This window comes from Scleropages formosus, chromosome 10 (assembly GCF_900964775.1).
Source record: "Scleropages formosus chromosome 10, fSclFor1.1, whole genome shotgun sequence".
Classification (NCBI taxonomy): domain Eukaryota; kingdom Metazoa; phylum Chordata; class Actinopteri; order Osteoglossiformes; family Osteoglossidae; genus Scleropages; species Scleropages formosus.
This window is the reverse complement of record NC_041815.1, coordinates 13,824,681-13,847,104: the sequence shown is the minus strand read 5'-3', so window position 1 is coordinate 13,847,104 and position 22,424 is coordinate 13,824,681. Positions and strand designations below refer to the sequence as shown.

Genomic DNA, 22,424 nt, shown 5'->3' with positions numbered 1-22,424 from the left:
TGATGCATGGCAGTACAGATATCCAGATGGCTGTTCTATAAGTACTAGTACATAACACAAAGAATCCCAAAATATAACTAAAGCAGCTGTGATAATTAGACAAGCACAGAAAGATCACAGGACATCATCATCCTCTTGGAGATGCCTTCACTGCTTTGCCTTGGACGATACTGTATTCACCACATCATTGTGGATGTCATGGCATGTATTAGAGGCCAGTCTAGTGTACAATGGTAACCCATGAAATATTCCACCTTTCTATTTCTCAAAATATTAACCTGAAACATACTTTTAAAAAAAAAAAAAAAAAAGCAGTCCTCACATTCTACAGCCATTATGACTGACACCCTCTCTCAGAATGTATTATTAAAATTGCAACACAGCAGATTAAAAATCACAGAAGCAACACTTTTTTTCTTAGCTTTCTGTCTCTCTTGCTGTCCATGGAGGAGTTGGGGGGTATAGACCCCCTAAAGGCGATTAGCAGGTTCTGCTATTGCACCAATTATGCAAACTAATTGGCTAATCTCTAAAAATTGATTTCCAGGAGGTTTGCAGGAGCTCTGGGACCCTTTGGGCCAGGCCATGGGAATACGGGAAATAAATATTCCCTCTTAATCAAGCAGAGCCTCCCACCCACCGGTTAGCCTAGTGCAGTTACACAGTTTGATTTGTTCTGGCCAACAAGGTCTTGGTGGAACACGAGTAGCATGAAACCAAGCCGAAGGGAGACGAGCACCTCTGTCGCATTAGCTGTGTGACAGAGAAGGACTGTGAGACAGGCCTAGTTGAGTAGTGAGGTTCTTCCTATCCTGTGTCAACTGCCCAATGCTACAGAAATGTATAGTAACCTACTGGAAATTACACTACAGATAGAGGAAGAACTCATTATGTGCTGATCTTGACATTTGCGATGCATCTGCTCAGAAGGCTTGCCCTCAAAATCAAGTCATTATTTAGCTGACACCTTCCTCCCAAGCAACTTACAATGTTAGATTCGTATACTAAGCCACTTGAGGTGACTTACCCATTTATATACCAGAGGTATGGTTTTTTTTTTTTTTTTGGAAGAGTGGGGGGGAAAATTCAGGGAAGGTACCTTGCTCAAGGATTACTACAGCACGCTCCAAGGGTCTCATGATTCCAAGGTGACAACTACGCTACCTGCTGTGGTCACACTAATCACAACACCATAATCTCCTCCATACTAATACAAAAAACAAACAAAAACTATCCCTTCAGAACTACCAAGGAAACAATATGCTCATAGCACAGGGACTGTGTCCGGTAAACTGTGCAAAGTTTGGTCCAAAGCTGCAGCAGAAAATTCATCTTTATTTTCATTTTCACTCAGACCGCCAGCAATAAACAGGCTGATCAGTGGAGGACATGAAGGTGAATCGGAAGTGAAAATAAGGAACGTGACATGTTAGAGGGTGAACTAAGAAAGAAACCATTGCGGTCTTTATTTTACACATCTCGGTACCACTCTGAGTCAAACCCGTGTTCCTCACACGCCTACAGCTATGTCTTACTTCCTTGGCAGATGATTTCATACAGAGCAACACTTAGATTTCCAGTGTCATAACTGGAAAGAGAGGCAATGCAGCTTAAGTACTGTGCTTCTGTCAAGCGGAGCTGTGCCTTTTGAAAATAAATTCAGCTCTTTAACTGTTGCACTACTGGCTGTTAAAAATAAATATTACAGCCCACACAGATTCTTAACCAGTACATACACTAGTCCAGCCATCAACATTTAAGCACCACGAATGTTCGATCCAGTGTACAGGACTATACTACATATACTAAACAGTGGTCACTTTTTTTTTTTTTTTTTTTTTTAAATCATTCCACATTCTAGAACCAGTGCACACTGTCACCGAGCTCATGTCTCATCTCTTCCCCATGCAGGAGGCTCAGCCGCGCTCCATAAAGGCTTCATCATTTTCCTAATGGAGGAATTCTGCTGGCTCAGGCTGCGGCGCTTGTCTTTGTTAATTTGTTCGGTAGTAAACGCTGATGGAACAGATTACGGCACTCCCCCGAGAGACGGCCTGTGCCAGATGCTATCAGCTGCGCGTGCAACGCGAGACGCTGCTCTGCTGCCTTCCGTCCACCACTTGCACTGAAGCAGAGAGCATCAGCAATTTATGGGAATTAACAAAACTGTAATGAAATGCTGGATGGCCGACAACTGCAGACTCCCCCTAAGACAAAACTGGATCGCATTCCAAATTAAATTTTAGACTCATTAGATGAAGGGGGCGGGGGCAGCACAACTGACTGGCAGTGAAACCCATAAGGCAAGGCTGCCAGGCGGGACACTCGATAGCGGAGCGGACAGTGCAGAGTCCCGCTGACATAGCGCTGTGTCACAGTGTTGTCTGGACAGCGGGTCACAGTTACGTAAGGAAAACAGAGGCTGGGGCAGGTGGCAATCTGCTGAGCTGCGCCCTCCTACCATACTGAGAGTACTGGCCAAGTACTTTCCATCAGGGGCAATTGAGAGTTTTAAAACAAAGTCCCAACACTTCTGAGGCCTGGGCAAAACACAAGGAAATACTGAGGGGAGGGGGGTCTTTAACTGGCTTTTTAATTCTCAGCTTTGTAGTACAATTTCCACCTCTTCCCAACACAGTTATGGGGTCATATTATGACGCAAAAACATACTACTGAAGTATATTTTACAGGTTTCACAGTCTTACACTATCATCTGAGATCTACCCTAAGCTCACAAGAAAAAAAAAGCAGACTGTAAACACACTATTCAGAGCTGCTGATTTAGTTGATTTACTTCATTTTTGGCTCGTTTTGGTTTCCTGGGGAAAAACTGGCAGCCAAAAAAAAAAATTCCCACTGGGCTTTTAACTCAGTAACACAAGTGAGATTTTAAAAATAAATGAAATATCAAAACATCTGCAATGCAATTTTTACCAACACTTGAACCAAAAAGAGCTTAAAAATATTCTATGCATCAGAAAGTACCAGACTAAATGAAAAACGTGTTTATACTTAATGAGGTGTTCATAATATCATTAAATTACACCGGCCTGCGTCAATTACTGATCAAAATTTATGTAAAAATAGTTGTGGCCTGAAATTTCCATTATACCATCACCAAATATTTAAGTTGTTATTCTTGTGCCAAGTCAGGGTGGATTAATTCTTTTGAAAAGCAGCCATTTCTCCTGAGGCTGCTTGCTTCAAAAAACGTAACACACTTCCCCCCCCCCCCAACAAATGTATTTTTAGCTCATAAATCTCCAGCCATAGATAAAAAAAAAAAAAAAAAAAGTGCGTATGGATTGGGACAAAAAATAAGGGGACAACAAGTGACAGAACGAGAGCTTTCTAATTTCACAAGCCCCTTAATTTCCAACAAAAGTCACACAGAAGCAACGAACATCTGGACATACCTTTCTTTTTTTTTAAAAAAAAAAATAAATAAATTAAAAAAAATGCCAGCAGCTGACATTAAGCAGGTTAAATCATGTGCACTCAAGCACTGACTGTTTTCAGAAATACACATTCGGTTTTAACACAAGAGCCACTTCCATATAATTATATTTAGAAAGTGGCAAAAAAATCTCATCTTATTTTTAAAATAAACTTGCTTCCACTATTACTCTGATCTGATTTTCAGACAAAGCCAGAAAAAGGAGAAAGGTTTGTAATTTCAGGCCTGTACTCAACTTGATACCGCTGCAGACTTTTCACAGAGAATAGTCCTGCTAATAAGAAATCATTTGAAGTTCTCCAACTCATGTAGAACACATCATTAAAGGTTTTCAATTAATCAATTAAAATGGGAGAAGAGGAGCCAAAGGATTGGTCAATGTGGTCTTGGCTCTGCCCACCAGTTCTTATGTGAGCATCTTCATTACTGCACATAGGGATGCAGCACCTACTGAATGGTAATGCCCATTGCCCTTAACTGGGGTGCCATGAATAGCCAGGCAACTTGCTGTTCACAGCAACCCCATGGGCATTCTGGAAAGAGTGAGGGAGAGGAGGAAGGTCACAGCTGGAAGATCTCTATTGCGAAGATGACTTCTGGGCAGTCATAGTCTCCAATCACATTTACCCCCAGAAGCAAAGGGGGGTGGAGTGGGGACAAGGGTGAATCACAACTCAAGCTTTTATCTGAACACATTGACTCAGTCAAAAAATGACCTATACATCCTAATTAAGCCACAAGTATGGTGACTGGAAGCTAGTTAATATCACAGATCAGTACAGTAAAACTAAGGGGTATAATTGTTGAAAGCTCAATTTTCAGCTGGTTGAACACTCAGTCACATGTTTTTACCTGCCTACAGTTTAGCTGGTTAGCACACTTAGTAGATAGCCAAAAACATTAGTGGGCAAAGGATAGGACAATCTTCAAATATTCAGGATAACTAAGGGTGTTAGAGGAAAGGGGGGGGGGGGGGAAGCTTTACAACTCATCCTCAAATTGAATTCCAGTTTGCAGAACTCAAACTATTAAGTCACGGATGACGTAGACAGGACATACTATCAAGTAGCAGCTCGTCATTAACATAATCTTAGAGTGTTAGCTGCTTATCTCTGGCCTTTACAATGTTTACATTAAAGGTTATTTATTCACATGATTCATATTCATGTTTTCACTCTAATTACTCTTTGTATACTCGCTTTACTGAGGACTCATCAGTTCTTATGGATTCAGTTATTATGGGCGCAACACTAAAGGCTTCTAAGGACAAGGGGTTTACTGGGAGGGATTAAATTTGCTGTTGTCCAGAGCCGTAGACAGCAGTTGACACGGATGTTGGGGGTTTTTTTTTCTTCTTACCCTTTAGGATTAAGAAAGCAGTTGCTGAGACCAAAAAAAGCCAAGGTATCCCCAAACAGTAACCTCAACACAAAAGGACTGTGCATGGACTAGTTTCTAAACAAAACCAACATGTCATTCCTACACAAGTTTCAGTTCACTCAACAGGAAAAACATTAAATGTGATGCTTTGTCAGCAATGCCATAGGCATAAAAGTTAAGCTGCCTAAGCAGGTAAGACTCCTACATGACCTATCAACTGAGAAGTTTCCATAGATGTCACAGTATGCAAGAAATCTAGAGACCCAACATTCACAGCACTACTGTTTCTTATATTTCCCCGTTCTCCATTAGAGCAGAGGAAGCCATGACTTTAGCACATTTTCAACTAAGAGCTGGCTTTTGATACAGCTAGAGCAGCCATCAAAGGGCTGGAGGAGGAGGCTATTTATTGTACACACGTACACCAGTCAGTCACAACATTAAAACCACCTGCCTAATATCGTGTAGGTCCCCCTCATGCCACCAAAACAGCTCTGACCCATCGAGACATGGACTCCACAAAACCGCTGAAGGTTTCCTGTGGTATCTGGCACCAAGACGTTAGCAGCAGATCCTTTAAGTCGCAAGGTGGGGCCTTCATGGATCAGACTTGTTTTCCCAGCACATCCCACAGATGCTCGATCAGATTGAGATCTGGGGAATTTGGAGGCTAAGTCAACACCTTTAACTCTATCTCTCTCGTGCACGCACGCACGCAGAAACCGGTTGTCCCGAGCGGGGTCGCAGCAAGCCGGAGCCTAACCCGGCAGCACAGGGCACAAGGCTGGAGGGGGAGGGGCCACACTTAGGACGGGACACCAGTCCATAGCAAGGCACCCCAAGCGGGACTCGAATCCTAGACCCACCGGAGAGCGGGACCCGGCCAAACCCGCAGTTCCTCAAACCATTCATGAACAATTTTCAGAGTGTGCATTATCCTGCTGAAAGAGGCCACTGCCATCAGGGAATAACGTTGCCATGAAGGGGTGTAAATGGTCTGCAACAATCTTTAGGTAGGTGGAACGTGTCAAATTGACATCCACATGAAACGTAAAGTTTCCTAGCAGAACATTCCCCAGAGCATCATACTGCCTCTGCTGGCTTGCCTTTTTCCCCATAGGGTATCCTGTTGCCATCCCTTCCCCAGGTAAACAACACACACACACCCAGCCGTCCACATACGCTATACGGAAATGTAATTCATCAGATCAGACCACCTTCTTCTATTGCTCCATGGTCCACTTCTGATGCTCACGTGCCCGTCGTAGGTGCTTTTGGCAGCGGACAGGGGTCAGCATGGGAACTATAACCGGTCTGCAGCTACACAGCAAGCTGCGATGCACTGTGTTCTGACACCTTCTTATTATGATCAGCATTAAGGTTTTCAGCAATTTGTGCAACGGTAGCTCTTCTGCGGGATGAGATCAGATGGGCTAGCCTTCACTCCCCACACACATCAGTGAGCCTTGGGCGTCCATGACACCGTTGCGGGTTCACCGGTTGTCCTTCCTTGGACCACTTTAGGTAGGTACTAACCACTGCATACTGGGAACACACCACAAGACCTGCCCTTTTGGAGTCTAGCCATCATAATTTAGCCCTTGTAAAAGTCACTCAGATCCTTACACTTGCCTATTTTCCCTGTTTCCAACATATTAAATTCAAGAACTGACTGTTCACTTGCTGCCTAATATATCCACCACTTGACAGGTGCCATTGTAACAAGATAATCAATGTTATTCACTTCACCTGTCAGAGGTTTTAATGTTGTGGCTGATCAGCGTACGGTAACATCCATCCTTTCGATAATTACACAGCAGTTAATCAATAAAGTTCTGCTGCAAATTTTAAAAAAAGGTACAGATGAAGCATAGAGGACTTTTTTTTAATGCAGTTAAAATATCAAAAAAAGGCAACAGAAGCCCAATAAGAACATTATTATTTAGCTGGCACTTTTTGCCCCCCCCATAAAAAAAACCATACTTATATGAGGTTTGTACACTAAGCTACTTACATTCATTTGCACAGCTGGGTAATTTTTACTGGAGCAATTCAGGACAAGTACCTTGCTCAAGGGTACTACAAGCAAGAGGCAGTATTCAAACTTGGGTCTCAATTTCAAGACAACAGCTCCAACCACTATGCTACTTGCTGCCCCATGTCACTGATCCTGCTATAGGTGTCTGTGTGCATCAACTGCTGCCAAAATGCCCCAAAACCAGTGTAAAAATTCCAGTAGTGGAGTGCTTTAATAACCAGTGGTTTCAAATTAAAGCCGTTCTGACCGCGTTGTCTCTACTGATTTTGTGATTCTACATTTTATTCAGTCCATTACAACATCAGTATGAAGAAATGACAGCTTACTGGACCTGATGACAAACGCTCCTTTCATATGCGACAAGGATGGATAAGCTGGCACACACCGTATCCCAGTGGGACGGCACATCACTTGAAAACATATAGGCACGTCTGCTTGCTTTGCTTACTAACATGAATTTCAATCTTCTAGCTGGTCTGAGTGTGGAGTTCTCCCATACAGACAGGGAGCAGGAGGAAAGCCTAGGAATGCATCGGCAAAAGCGTGCCAGCAAAGCAGGCTGCCAGGAAGGGGAGATTCTGCTCTTACGGAAGCCCAAAACAAGGACTAAGGTTCCTCAGCAGGACTGGCAGGAAGCAGATGGCAGGCAGAAGTGATCACTGGCACATCATGGAAACAATTCCCTGGAACTCTCCCTCAGTGCGAAACCCTCGGAACAGTTACAATCTCTACTCAGTAAGATGAAAAGCAGCTATTCAGGTGGGACAGAGAGTACACTGTACACAAACCAATACCCCTCTGTAGACCAAACCATGGCTGAGAAAATCCATAATTCAAGGCCATTGTAGTGGCAAACAAATGTTGTATTATATCTACAAAGATTACAACCTTATCTGATTTACACCCAGTACTAGAACTAGCTGTATTAGCATTTTGACACTGGAGTTACTGTGCAGATCTTCAACAGTGGTGTAATTTATCAAGGTCACCAAATTACTTAAAATTCAAAATGCTAATTAATTAGCACAGCTATGTACAGTGAATGTACAGAGGCAGCTTTCTGGACATACAAGCATGCGATTGTTACATACGATGGGCAGGCATGATACGTGGCCTTTGATTGCATGGCAGTTCTTACTGACCTCGCTCCACCCCAGCCACCCACTTTCTCACATTCACAAGCTGTAGACAGAAGACGGGAGGAGGCCCACGTGCTGCCATGTTCACAGGAAATGCCGCCTCTGCCAGACCACCTGCCCCGCCTGCCAACACGTGCCGACATAAGGGTTAGCGAAACGCTCCGACAAAAACCCCCGCAAACGCTTTCCAAGACGTTCCATCCTGTGTTTCGCTGAGCGACCTGCGGTCTGTGGTCACAGTCAGGTTTCCTCCGTCAAGCTACGTGCGTATCTGCACAACGGTCGGTCACCCTCTCATCTCACATTCCACGCAGGGTGCCGATGTGTGCTATAACGTAACAGACGGTACGCGTGCCTGCATCTGTGGCGACATCCGCGATAGTACACAGTAGCTGAAAACAGTTAGTGCTCCCACACATCCTCCTGTCTGCTCCAGCCTCCTGCAGGTCACACAGCAGCACCAGGTTGGTACCATCACTGTTACACTGACACTTTCGCTCCTCCCCCCCAACAGATGGCTGGACCTGTGTTGCTGTGGAAAACAGCCACGTATTACGAACATGCAGTGCGGTCGCAACTGAGCGGTTAGACCTGTATCAAAGAACAGAGCTGTCAGAGTGCACAAAGAGCATAATTGCACATTTGGATTTCCTTCTCAGATGAGCGGCTGCCTAGCATACAAAATTCCTTACCAATTAATTTATATCATCTAAAAAAAAAAGGTTTTTATACTGGAACTTTTTCAGATCCAACTAAATCATTCTGTGAACCTTTTGCCAATTTTTTTTCTGGTTACCATGCACAAATGAGATCATGACAAACAATACCCATTACATGATTCAGGACTGTAAGACAACAATTTGCAAAAATATCAGTAGCGTCACATATATAGAAATGTGTATATAAGTTTTACATGCAATTATATGATACATTTCTTACTTTGCGGCAAGACAATATAACTTGTTTCGTAGTATGATCATGTAAGCTGTGAATATGGTAAACAAGTGACACGCATTCAGACATTGTCCTTTACAACAGGATAACAATGAAAACTCTGTACCAGCCGAACATCTGTCCCTTGCAAAGAGCCACTAGGTGTGGAGAGATTGAAAAAGTAACACAAAGAAATACACACACACCTGGACCATGCAGGACATAAACTGGAGGTCAAATCAAAAGAAAATACAGAACCTGCAATTTCCTTTAAAAAAAAAAAAAAAAAAAAAACAGAAAAAAATAAAAACCAACACCTACCACAAATAAAAACATCCCTGAAAAGGAAACACCTTTTAATGCAGATGTTCCAAAGAATCCCTTTGCATGCCTTCCAAGTAGTTGGTGCACTCCAGGGATTAACAGCGCATCACCAATTTCAGCACACAACAGTTGAAAACGGTGTTGCGTAGCAGCAAGCGTTGACATTTCAAAATGGCACCTCCCAAAATAACCAGAGGTACAACAGAACCTTCACAGATACAGTTCATACCACAAAGGACATTTGCATGCTGCTTCAATCACAGCGTATCTAAAGGCAAAAGAAAACCACTCTTGGTTTCCTTTCATCTGCCCTTGCAAGAAGACATTGCAAGTGACCCAAAAGTGGGAACTACAAGCTGCAGAGGTGGACAATTCTGGGCCTCCCTAAGGCCTCAGTAGCCCCAGGCCACATCCAGAACCGCTTACTTGTAGAAGGCTCTGACCTGCAGCTGGAATTCACCAGGAAAAGGTAAAGAAAACCTTAGTGTTGAAGGAGAGGATAACTGTCAAACTCTAGCGCAGAATTTCAGACCACGTACAGACTACGAAAGACCTCTTTCACACAAACTGTTCAACCACCCAGGATTTTCACTTGCTGTTCAACACAATTTCATGAAGCAGTAAAGAGGTACAACTGGTAAGATTTATGTTCCATGTAAAATTTCTAATACTAATCCAGTGTGCAAAAAAAAAAAAAATGCAACTGCTTTTTAAAAATAATTTTCAGCTGATGCAGACGTTATAGTGGGCGGCTTTAAAACAAAAACAGATGGGACTCATGAAACCCACCTACGGTAAAATGTAGTCTACGTGACCCACAGCTGCTCCTGAGTCAGCACCTGCATTTAAGAGCACACTTGAAAGCACAATCAAGAGTTGTATTTAAAGCGGAAAGTGCTGGATTTTCTGTCTTCACTTTGGGTTGCAAAGGAGCTGAGGAGCACCTTAGCTCTCATTAGCTTAACTGTGAATGCACTAGAGACACCAAACAGGGCTACAGGAGGCTTAAACCATTCATTTCCAACGTTACAGCAGCAAATCAATTTTATAAAATTACCGATGGTCCAACCGAGACCCCCACCACCACCACCACCACCCAATTTGTGCCTTTCCATCCCAATGCCACGCCAAAGAGACTCCCTGACCACTCTGCCATCTGAAATATCTCACTTCTTGCTCTACACTGCAGCAGTTTTGCTCTGATCCCAGCGAGGTTTTCGGGATTATTTTTGTCTAGACATCCACCGGAAAAACTCTTAAAAGGAGGGTGTCCCACTGCTCAAGGTAAACCACCTCAAGAACGCCAAGACAACACTGCAGCACCATTTGCTGAGAAGAGGCTGAAACAGCAGCCCTGAATTTGGCAGCCAGTTGCTGGTGGACGGTCATTGCAGAATGCCACGAATGACCGAATCCTGTAGAAATCACTCCAGGTTGGTGGTGGGGAGAGGAAGAGGAGGGGGGGGGAGAACAAAACAAAACAAACATGCAGACCCTAACAGCAGCATCTGCCTGCCAAAAAGCTTCCTATTAAATTATTTTTCCACAATGTTACAGCAATGTCAAGGGCAAGGAAGGTCCCTAGGGCCTCTGTTGTCCAGCAGTGTCCTAGAGGAAGGGCAGCACACTGGGCCCAGTGAACATCAGTAAAATAACACACTTCCCACACACAGCTCCAGAAAGCAGCCTGTTTGTTCTCTGATACTGAGGAAGAACATGGACCATTTAGCAACACCTTAATTAGACTGGCAGCACATTGTGAGCTCAAGCAGCCCTCTGTATTCTGCATATTAGGGACATGAGAGCAAATGATCTAATAGAAACAAAGTGCTGGGTGCTGGTGGACGCCCTTTGATATCAGAAGTCACAACACTAACGTGAAAAACTGAAATCTGCTGTTAAGCAACACGCTGTACAGTGGTTTCGAGGGTGCATTTGTGACCTGTCACAAGGACCACCACAGGAGGAACTGGCTGACAAAGAACACAACTGCTTCTTTTAAGGTTGAGGCTCACAGGAGGCTTGAACCACCAGGGCACTCAACCACCAGCAGACACTTGTTACCAGCAATCCCTACTGGTAAGGGGGAAGTCTTGGCCTGAGCTCCTTTAACACAGTCGTCATGGTCAGCTGCGTCAGACAGGAACGCAAGGCTAACCGCCATGGTGCCGGCTTTAAATATCTCCAGTAGCAGGACACTTAATTTGTTTATGTGGGATAGACAAGGCAGGCTCTGAGGCGACAGCATTTTTTTTTTTTTTTTTTTTTTTGGGGGGGGTCCCTAAGTCAACAACACAAAGAAGTTGAGAAACAAGTTTTTTTTTTTTTTTTTTTTTTAATATACCAGAAACGCAACCTCAAAAGAGACCGAAATGCAAAAATCGTGTGTTTATAGTTTAAAAAAAAAAAAAAAAAAAAAAAAAAAAAAAAAAAAAAAAAAAACTGTTCCCCCTCACGTCAATGGCAATAACATTACAAAGGAGCCCAGTGGGGGAATGGGTCTTCCAGCAGACAATGGACAGCGTCATGCCGGGGGCCACAAAGGTGAACTAAGCAGTAACCAAAGCCATGTCACACAACACAGATAAACTTGTCAGCTACTAATGGTTTTCACTCTGCTGAAATATACGTATAACTATTTTCCACTCTGACCACATCTGGTATCTATTTCCATCCAGGACTCCTGAAGGTTTTCAGGTCACCAGTAATAATTGTTTCAGACAGACTGCAAGTTCAGCCAAAGTGTAGCACCATGCCAGACACCTGAATTACAGCTCTGACGATCGACAAACTCCCACTCGATACAGCAGAAGTTATAACCCAGCACACTGGATCCTCAGTTGACAAACGCAATTGGGACCTGGTAATCTGTTTGACACAATCAAAAAAGCTACATAATATAAACATCCTGGCTCATACTCATCTGTTAGGTTCTGGAAAAATTTCATATTGCTAAAATAAATGTTTCTTTAACCCACGCATCCATCAAAATTTCCAAAAATACAGGAGCTTGTTTCCTCAACCTCCTATTCGATACCGATTGCTGGCCATTGAATCACGTAAGTGAATCCAATGTTAGTCAGTTTTGGCCACTTTCAACTTCATACGATCATACATACAGATATAATACATGTAAAACTTTGTAAGAGAATCCATTTACTTCTGAAATATGCTACATTAAAATTAAAACCAATTTAAAATTACTAAGGGGGAAAAAATTCTCTAATCTCATTCAGTGCCAACTCTTGACATCACAAACATCTAATGCTCGTCATCTTACTGATCAACACGTGAAAACAAGACAAGCTCCAAATACTGCAGAACTCAACTAAGTTACTCTTTCACTCGTGTTCTATTCGGTTGCGTATTACTGCCAACTAACACATGAATGCAGGATGCTTTCACTTTAAGAAGTTTTAGAAAACAGTGAAAACAAAACAACAAAAAAAAAAAAAAAAACTGGAAAACTTTCCTACCGACAAATAGTCATAACTCTGAACTAAACGAGAAGCCAACGTACTGTGGATCGGAACACTAAGTAGCGAAGACAAAAACTGAGAACTGAAACAGACTGCAAAAGGTTGTGTGTACGCTCACTCATGCAACACGGTGTATTGGAAAAGGAATGATTACACAAACCAAACGATCAAAGAACCGCTGGTGTGATATCAGACTGGCTGGTATAAACGACAAAAGGAAGCCATCCCTGACCTTTGGCTACACATTAAGTAAAATTTTCATGTTAATTTGCCTGTTAGCCAAGTCAAAGCTCAATACATCAATATATGAATAAAAATAAAAATTATAAGCTGCTCTGAAAGTTAAACTTTAATAACTTTCTAATGATACAAAACACAGCCTGTAGACAGAGACAAGACCTTCCTTTGGCTAGACAAATTCATTATTTGTTGATTTATTCTGCTAGTTGTTGGGTCCTGACAGTCAATGAGCCTTGAGTATCACAGCAGTATGGAAACACCTAGGCCAGAATATCCCTGGATGCTCAACATCTCCTGGACCACTTGGTGGTCTGTGGCGGGCAGGTGTGATCTTTAAAAGTGCAGTGTTGCACGGAGATCCAAAGAGAAATGGAATTTCACTCTCCTGCATGTGTAACTCGCATATTGACAGAATGACATGAAGTTAAGTGACTTTATGTGAGGCAATCTAGAGTCCCCAATAAACACTTCAATAACCCAGCTACCACTTTAGGAAATGTATAATTCCAGAGATTCCTTTATAAGGCTACACTGTAAGGAAAACTGGATACTTTTTCAATTCTAGTAATAAATAAATAATTCCAATATCATACTGCTTCAACGAAACACTGTGAGCAATATACAAAGAGCAGCCAAAGTAATCTTTGCCCAGATTGAATTTTGTCCAAATTAGTCATTTCTAGGCCATTAGCACCTGTATCAAAAAACCATGAAATGACCAATTACGAAGTCTCAAAGCCAGTGCTCTCATTTTCCCAGATGCCTCAGGGAATCATGAGCGCCCTCACCTTGCTCCTCATCAAGTTCGCTCATTGTCTGGGTGGGGGACACTCTTATTATCAGACATGCCAAAGTGTTGGACTGGAGACCCTTACACTTATACGAAGGCTGTTGTTCTCCCTCTTCTTGTCTTGTTCTGTTCCAACAGCAGCACACCTGATTCTAATAATCAAATCACTCTGAACACAAAGCGAGTTCTAAACACCACTGTATCAATCATGTACGGTTGGGTCCCCAGTCATTTAGTAAGAGTCCGTAGGCAACACTAGCAGTTTGCTGTATGAAACCATTCCGTTTACAGGAAGTAGCTTCATGCTGTCATATGTACTAAAGAACACCGAGCAGTACACCTCATCCATTTTCCCCTTCTGCTAGAGCTTGGGTTGAGCTTCCTGTGTGCACATTTTCCCCATAAGCAAACGAAACAGAACGGAACAATTCAAACAAGGGCTTTTTGGCAGCCATTCATCACAGAGGCATTAAAAGCCTTTCATTAAAACGCTTAATTCTCAACAGCCTGTAGAGTACTGAAATATGGTTTTTATCGCAATGGCAGTATAGGCCTTTTAGGATCATAAATGACAAGAGCACCATGTGTCGTTTTCTACGCAGTCAAAGTAATAAATGTTTATTTAAAAGGCAAACATCTGGATTTAGTCCGACGACAGCTCAATTATTCCAAACAAAAGGCACGTAACGAGAGACAGATGAAGATGGTCATGACTTCTTCCAGATACACTGCTCTGGAGCTGGACCAGTGGCCACTGGAAAACACAACAAGTCTGCCTCCAGCTCTGCATTACTTCTCAAAGCAAAATTACTGCTCTCTAGATGTTCTGGTCCAACAGTGCGAGCTCAACCAGTAGTTCATCATCTCTGATGGTCAAAGTGTGTGTGTTGGGGTGAACTACAGACACTTGTCAAACTTCACACATGCCAGGGAGAAAACCATCAAGGTTGTCATCTGACTTACTCAAGGGACACACACACACACACACACACAACTGCTCTGCAAAAATACTAATAACTCAGAAAAGGAAAAATGTCCATGTTTGAGGAAAGTTTACTTGAACTATGAATTCTAGAGAATAAATGTAAATTGCATTTTCAGTTGGTCAAATATTTACTTCCACTTTGTCCACAGGTGGCAGTTTCAGGGATGAAAGTATAGGCAACAAAAAAAATTTGCATAGACAACACTGAGTGATGTTCCACATTTGCATTAACAGAGTCCTTACTGAAAGCGCAACTGAAATTGACAGCTTCAGTTTCCACTTTCAACGAACACCCCAGCACACCCTCAAAGATCAGTCACAATAAATGGAAATACTGTCAGATATTAATCTGGGAACAGGGCAGAGAGAAATTTACTGAGAGTAAATATAGATTTCAGCAACAGTTGGATCTCACCAATTAAACAGAAGAATTTTGCCCTACAGAAAGACACACCGAGATCTGTCGCACTCACTGATGAAGTAACATCATAATCATCACTCACTGATGACAAAGAACTAGCAAATCCGCAGGTAAAATCTTTGCGCAGTCCCTAGGCACCCATCTGAACCAATTCCAACTGATGTTGAAGGCACCTGGAGACCTCTCACATCCTTCGTGACAACCCCTGAACAGGCTGCGGGGTCACTGATTCACGTTGATCTAAACCAGAGTGCGCAACAGCACAAACCCCACTCTTCATTTTCCTATTCTACCTCAAAGTGCCAGGAAAGCAGCTGTGGTCTGCAAAACTGCAACACTTCTCCACTCCTCTCAAGGTCTGACAACTGAGGTCCCACTTCTCAATGCCTTCCTCTGGGTTTGGACAACCTGCAAGCAGAGCATGCTCTAATGGACCTTGGGGACACGTTACCTGATGGAACATGACAGGTGAGCACTGCACTTGCCAAATAAAGTGAATAGACACTTCTAAAACATACAGGACCCCTGTAGAGAACAACATCCCCCCCCCCAAAAAAACATCAATAAATTTATCTGGGGTACTAACAACACAGGTTTAAGTATCTTTCAGAATGAAGGCAGGTCTCTCTCTTTCACTCACTCACACACACACGCACCAGAATGACACATAAGTTCCCACCCGAGTTTCTTCAATTCATGAAAAAATCTGGCAAACACGTACAGGAAACACATGAGGTGAAGAGATTAGCAAATAAGTACTGGAACACGAATGTGCTATCTCTGCTGAACTCAGCACGACTGATAAATGAGCAACATATTAAGACATTGATTTGGAACCAATGTTGCAGACTGCAATCAAATTCAGTCACAAAAAAACTGCAGCAATCACAGAAACTAAATCAAAATTGGTTTTAAAAAAAAAAAAAAAAAAAAAAAAAAAAAAAAAAAAAAAAACACTTTTGCATTTTTAATTAAGAAGGATACACAGCCCTAAGGACAGAACTTACAAGCGAAGGAAATAAAACTGCCTCTCATAACACTGGGCTAAAATATTCTGTTTTAAATAAAACAAGTTAAATACCAGGACAGCAACAGGTTTTGATGTAAACACACCAAAGTCTTCTGACATGAAATAGTATTAATAAAATCAATCAGTGAATCCCTATCAATACCAGAGCTAAAGGCCTACAACCCTGTGCTATCATTCATGCATGAACAACACCAATCATGCTTTTGAGAAGTCCTCCTGTTTGCCTCAACCACTATAGCGAGGGGAGAGGATGGGATGCACCCCCCAACAGCTCACATTTCTCAAGTTCTTAATTCCCCCTATATCTCACCATACTATTTCCAGATGTAGGTGCACAGAAGTAGATTAAGTAGATCACCGCTGAGGGGTTTGTCTTTTTCCATATACTGCAGCCACCTACCAGCAGGACACTGAAAATAGGCAGCATTGTTTTTACATTCATATAAAACTATGGAAACACACAACAAAACATGACATGCACTGAACATATACGTTTGAGCAGAGGCGAACTCGGCGTTTATTACAGCTCTGTACATTACACATCACAATTAATGATGGTTATGACAGATAGATGTCAAACCAACTGTGCTCGGACAGCCCCTTAAAGAATTGTTGAGCCAGGCTATTTTATTAGGCATCATTTGTTACATTGAGGATGTAGCTACATTTCAATTCCCACTGTTACATGTAATGCACCAGCAACTGGCTGACGAGTGCAACAGTAAAAGGAAAGGACTGGGGCAGATGTAGTAGCCTCCCTCCCTGCCACCTCCCTGTTCCGTTTCGCTCGCGTTCGTGGGCAACACATTCCGGGGTAATTACGCATCTGGCGTCAGGGTGTCTGCAAAAACGATGTGGAGCAAGGACGGGAGGGTCTATGATATTCCAAAGATATGAAGAAAGTGGGCAGAGTGACATATGCATACAGGCAATAAAGAGGAAGAACAGGATCTGCACTTTGGACCCCTCCACACACCCTCAAGCCTACAGAACTGTGCCCTAGTCACTCTACACAAAGACCACCTGCACAGCATTTCTGAAGCTCAGTGAGCTCATACTCAGAGGGACTGCCGTCTTCCAACTCTGCAAAACTCTCCTACCTGAGCCCCTGGGTAGTTGGCATGGCAACAGAGGGGTAAACAAACATCAGTGCACTCACAGTCCTGCACAGCAGACCGACAGAACAGGACAGCAAATGCTCAAATGCGAAGAGAAAGACATTACACCAGAGTTGTCAAAACCAGAAGCAACTAGTCACAAGTGAACTAAAAAGTGCCCTTCATAATTTAAAGAGGTTCATTAAAAATAGTAAAATGTCTTAGGAGAGAAAGTCACTTTCATCTGCTAAAGCAGAGACGGAACGGAAAAATCTGTAAAGTCAAAAAGAACATCACCTGTCAACGATTAATGAAGCCCCCAGTCAGGTCATAAAACACTGAACACAGTGACTAATTAACAGCAGATTGAGACTCCAGGACAGTACCTCCTGCCTGGTTTGTGCTGTCAGGGAAAAGCGGCAAGAACAGGCTCTACGTGTTGGGACAGACAGGTTGCAATTCTGGCATCGCATGAGACATAAATGTCCAAACTGAACTCGACCGTGAGAACGAGCCCAGCTCACACCCTTTTCACTACAAAGGAGAGCCAGTAACTGTGTCCCTGTTGGAGGTTCCTCGCTGTTAAAGCCTACTGTAAGTACAGCAGGGAGCAGCCGCTGCTCCTCCCCCACCCCAAGGCCCAACAACAAGGCTCTTTATTCACAGCTTCACATCAAAAGAACAGGCTCTGAAAAGCCTGCTCCTGTGGGCTGCTGTCTGACATCGGGGAGGGGGGAGATTGCAGTCTCTACATCAGAAAGACTAGCTGGCCAGGCGCCCTGCACCTGTGGGATGTGTCTGCTGACTCCCAGCGTCACAAGTCCAAACAGAACTCGGAGTACCGAAGATCACTAACGCGAAGGTACTGTTTAAACGCAAGTGTCACGGTGAGCTCTGGAGCGACAACTCTTACAGATGAGCAGAGGTGTATCGAACCGAAACATCTTTATAATGACTCTTCCTTATCAGTAGTTTCCTGAAGCACTTGGCTAAGGAGACCTTTAAGGTTACACGCACCTGTATCTAAAGCATAAACGCAACACAAACTGATGCACACCTGCCTGCAGTGCATGTGGTGCAAATTGCATTTTTTTTTTAAATTCAAGAAAGTAGGGGCAAGTGTATAATTAGTGGTAGTGGGAAAAAAATGAATTCTGAAAAGGTTGAGCATTGAAAAACAAAGAAAAAAATGCATAGTACTGCCCTAAAACAGCTATATTCCAGAAACCACTTCACAGATGTAAATAAGCCACCATCAATAATACACAGAGTGAATCTTCAGAACTCATAGTGCCAACCAGGTTTTTCTTTTTTTATCCAGACAAATCAAACATGTCCAGAAAGACCAAAATGTACAGTCTTAACTAATAGCATATGATAGTCCAGTAATAATAGCAGGACCTCTTCTGACAACCTTATGCAACGCATATTTCAAAATGAAGCCATGCCTGGCAGCGAACCTTTGAATGCACATCTGGGAGAACAGAGAGATTACTCGAGATGTACTTAAAGACAAAATGAAGACGCTTCTTGCACGTTAGGAGCTGAGTCTGAAAGCTCATTAGATCTCCAACTTGACTGTCCCACGAGGACACGGATGCAACGCTTCTGCAGCAAACCCAACACACGAAAGGCGGCGGGCAGCGAACACAGGCGAAAACGTCTGCATGTTTAAATCCAGACAGGGAATCTGCTATTTCGCCACTGAAATAAGTGCAACTAGAAGTATCTCAAAAGAAAAACGATTGCACGAAACTCAGGTAGAAAGAAAGAGAAAAAAAAAAAAAAGCAGCTGTGGATAAAATTCAATTCAATTTATTTTTACAGAGCACTCTTCTCACGCATACCAAGCAAACAACCTGGGGCTGTAACAGTTTTGAATCCAAGTATAGCCTTTGCTACTTCCTGTGTCTTTGATAACTGTAATCCAACTATCCACTTTCTCACACACACAGAAGGGAAAAGTGTTGCGGTTAGATATATCGGCAGGTGCTTACTCTATTTTAATCTAGACTTCACAGCACCTGTCAAGTGTCAAAGATTGTAAAACTCCTCAAGTACAATAATCAATCAAGTGGGACGACTTATTTAAATATTGTTTGTTCGTTTTGAAATTAACACATCCTGTCATTTAGGTGATGCTTCTCTGGAAAGCCATCAGTGAGGTATTGAACCAACAGCGCAGGTGAAGTACCCTGCTCAAGTGTACTAGAAGCGGAACAGACAAGAGGGCTGAACGCTTGTTCATAATAATGCTACATTGAAATGTCATTGGAAGTCCAATCAGGACTCGGTAAAAGTGATCAGTATACCAGTGTAAATTACCAGGCCAGGGCAGCGGGAGCGCAACCAACTCTCACAGCGGCACACGGACACAGTGTAGCGAGAAGAAAACCCACTTATTTACCAACCATAAGCGCTTCAAAACGCGCAGCACCCCGCAAAGGCCATTAATGCAAATTTGAAAGAAATGTAAAGATCTGCCGCAGTCGGACAAATATTCAAAGGTAGGTTAAGAGCAGAGCGAGGGGGGGGGGCGGGTGTCCCGCCGTGTGAAACAGAGCGGATCCGCACACGATCCATCGCTCCGCGACCCCATTTCCACACCGAAAACGGCCCTTCGAAGTTCCACGTTGGCTCACCGTGTGAGAAAACACCTCCCTCCCCCTTGTGTCGGAGAGGAGGGGGGGGATCGTGTCTAAGATCCGGCAGTTATGGTTATGGAGGGAGACGCGGAGTGTGGATGATGTAGGTCCACTTGAGTTAACACACGAACGTGACAATAACAACAACAACAAAAAAACCACCTAAACACTAAGCTAAAGCCCGCAAAGTGTTCGAAGTAGCGCTTCTGTGTAAAAGTTTCTGACTGAAGACCGTGTAAACCGGAGCCCGGCAGCAGAGTGTGACAAACAGAAACACGGGCACAACAACGAACAACGCGTTTTCTGTGCGCTGCTCGATGCGATGGCGCCGGGCGAACGCGACTCCGACTGTTGTGTTTGTAGGTTCCGCGGTGCGGTCACTGCTGAGTGACAGGACACACCACAGCTCGCCTGAGGTGACTTAACACTGAACGCTCCGCGCTCTCTCTCTCTCACACACACACACACACACACACACACACACACACACACACACACACACACACACACACACACACACGCCGCTCTACTTTTGACTATCACGACAACAGTCAGAAGTCCGGCCGCGCATGCCAACTTATCGAACCTGGTCAAAACAACTCCTGTGACTTTCCTTCGCTTGTTGGCAAAGTGTGCGCCGACTTTGTAACTATCCGAGCTCCGCAGGACGAGGCGGCGCGATTCATAAACTAGAGAGACAGCGGCGGCGGCGAAAGAGCGAGCGCGCGCCTGCGAGCCGCGCGTAAAAACAATTAAAGTAAACGAGCCGCGGTGTCGGCGCGCCGCCCGCCACAGCACTTCCCTCCGCGAGCTCACTCTCCGGCGACACAAACTCGCGAGCAGGCGACGGGCTCTCTTCGCGCCCCGTCCACTGGTTGTTAAATGTTAGGCAGTAGTTTCTCAGCTCCCCGACCCTACGAGGGGCCCTTTCCGTTTCCCCGCGGCGGTGCCGGGGCGCCATGATGGTCGATCGATGGGAATTGAACAAAGAGGATCAATTTCCGATCAGCGAGAACGGCGCTTTGATCAATGAGGTGAGGACGAGACTCGTTCCGAAAGCAGTGGCGAAACACCGGCGCAAAGGGGGTGCTCCAGGGCGAAACGACTTGCCCCACAAACACTTCTGCCCCTCGTGACCGCCCCGAAGGAAAGAAAAGCACCGACAAGGATGGAGAGGCTGACCTGGAGCTGCTGTAAATCAAAGCGCTTCCAATATTGAAACATCGATCCCGCATTGGCCGCCATCTTGAGACATATTGAGACGGAGTGAGAGGCTGACGGAGAGAGCGCGAGGGGCTGGAGCTCGCGGAGCTGGAAGGGGGCGGGGGGGGGATTTCGTAAAACACGGAGCGGAGTGATCGAAGAGGCCCTTCGCTTATCGAACACCGTCACGGAACGGACTTATCGAACGGCGACCTGCCCTATCGAACAGGCCGCGGAATGGAGACATCGAACGGGAAGTGGTGAGCGCTCTAACCCGTAAAACGTGGACTGGATTCACGTTTGGCGTCATCACGTCAAGGATCGCATGGCTGCGGCACGTGCTCCATTATTTTACTGGAGTGTAAGTTTAAGACGACGCACTGAGTCAGACTGAAAGTTTTACTCAATTGTTTAATTTTTTTGAAAATAAAATCTTTATACTACGTACACGAGTTTTCATTTTTATTATTGTTGTTGTATCGATAGCTTTTTTTGAGTGTAGGGTTAAAGTTATAATTCATGCTTACCACTTATCACATTTATTCAATCATGACTACTTTACAGTGCTATAAATGTATAATTACTCGTGTTTTCATGGACCGTTTTGCGTTCGATTTGAACACTTGAACTTGAAAATGGACGCTGGAGCGCCACCCAGTGGCGATAATTGGAACTGGAATTGACGCGTATGGTCCCGCAAATCGATCACTTCGGCACCGCCGCATAGTTTCCGGCCTTTTCGCCGATTTTCAAGTCCTTAGAGCGCCGTTTAAATACTTCGCACTTGTTTTTCTAAGCAGACGATGAATCCAATATTTAATTAATTGATCAGGGGTACCAATGGAATAATGGAAACGTCACTCCAGGGATTGGAGAGGGAAACTTTTAATGTCCTATCTCTTTTATTCTCAATCATTAAATGCTTGTCCAAGAGTGGGTAGTGGTGGTCCGGAGCCTGTCCCGGCCTTACGTGGCAAGCTACAGCCGGGACGCCAGTTCATCCAGAGTGGTTACACACTCATTCAAACACTTACAGGCAAAATAGTGACCAGAACGCCTGCCGAACAGTATTATTGCTGTTTTTTTAATTTGGTATCTCAACACAAACACTGTAAAATCTCTGTCACTGGCTCTCAAACCCTTCTTTTGAACACCTCACTCCCTTTCTGTGTTTGATCTGTTCTATAAGGTAAGTAGCGGACCCCTTTCTTGCCTTATACACACCACTGGACTGAATGTAATTTAGGTCAATGAGTCTGAATT

At 43.8% G+C, this 22,424-nt stretch overlaps 1 protein-coding gene across 4 annotated transcripts in view; it reads right to left on the bottom strand.

The window, feature by feature from the left end:
* The window catches only part of LOC108922449 (protein CASP-like), a 93,850-nt gene extending 72,526 nt beyond the window's left edge, over nucleotides 1–21,324 (bottom strand). For 2 of the 4 annotated variants that reach the window (XM_018732570.2, XM_018732571.2), the window contains exon 1: nucleotides 21,141–21,257. In XM_018732570.2, coding sequence (XP_018588086.1) covers nucleotides 21,141–21,203 — 63 coding nt within the window. In that variant the 5' untranslated portion in view covers nucleotides 21,204–21,257. Of the gene's footprint in view, nucleotides 1–21,140 lie in introns of all 4 variants that reach the window. The other 2 variants (XM_018732572.2, XM_018732573.2) reach the window with 2 other exon arrangements.
* Nucleotides 21,325–22,424: the final 1,100 nt, after the last annotated feature.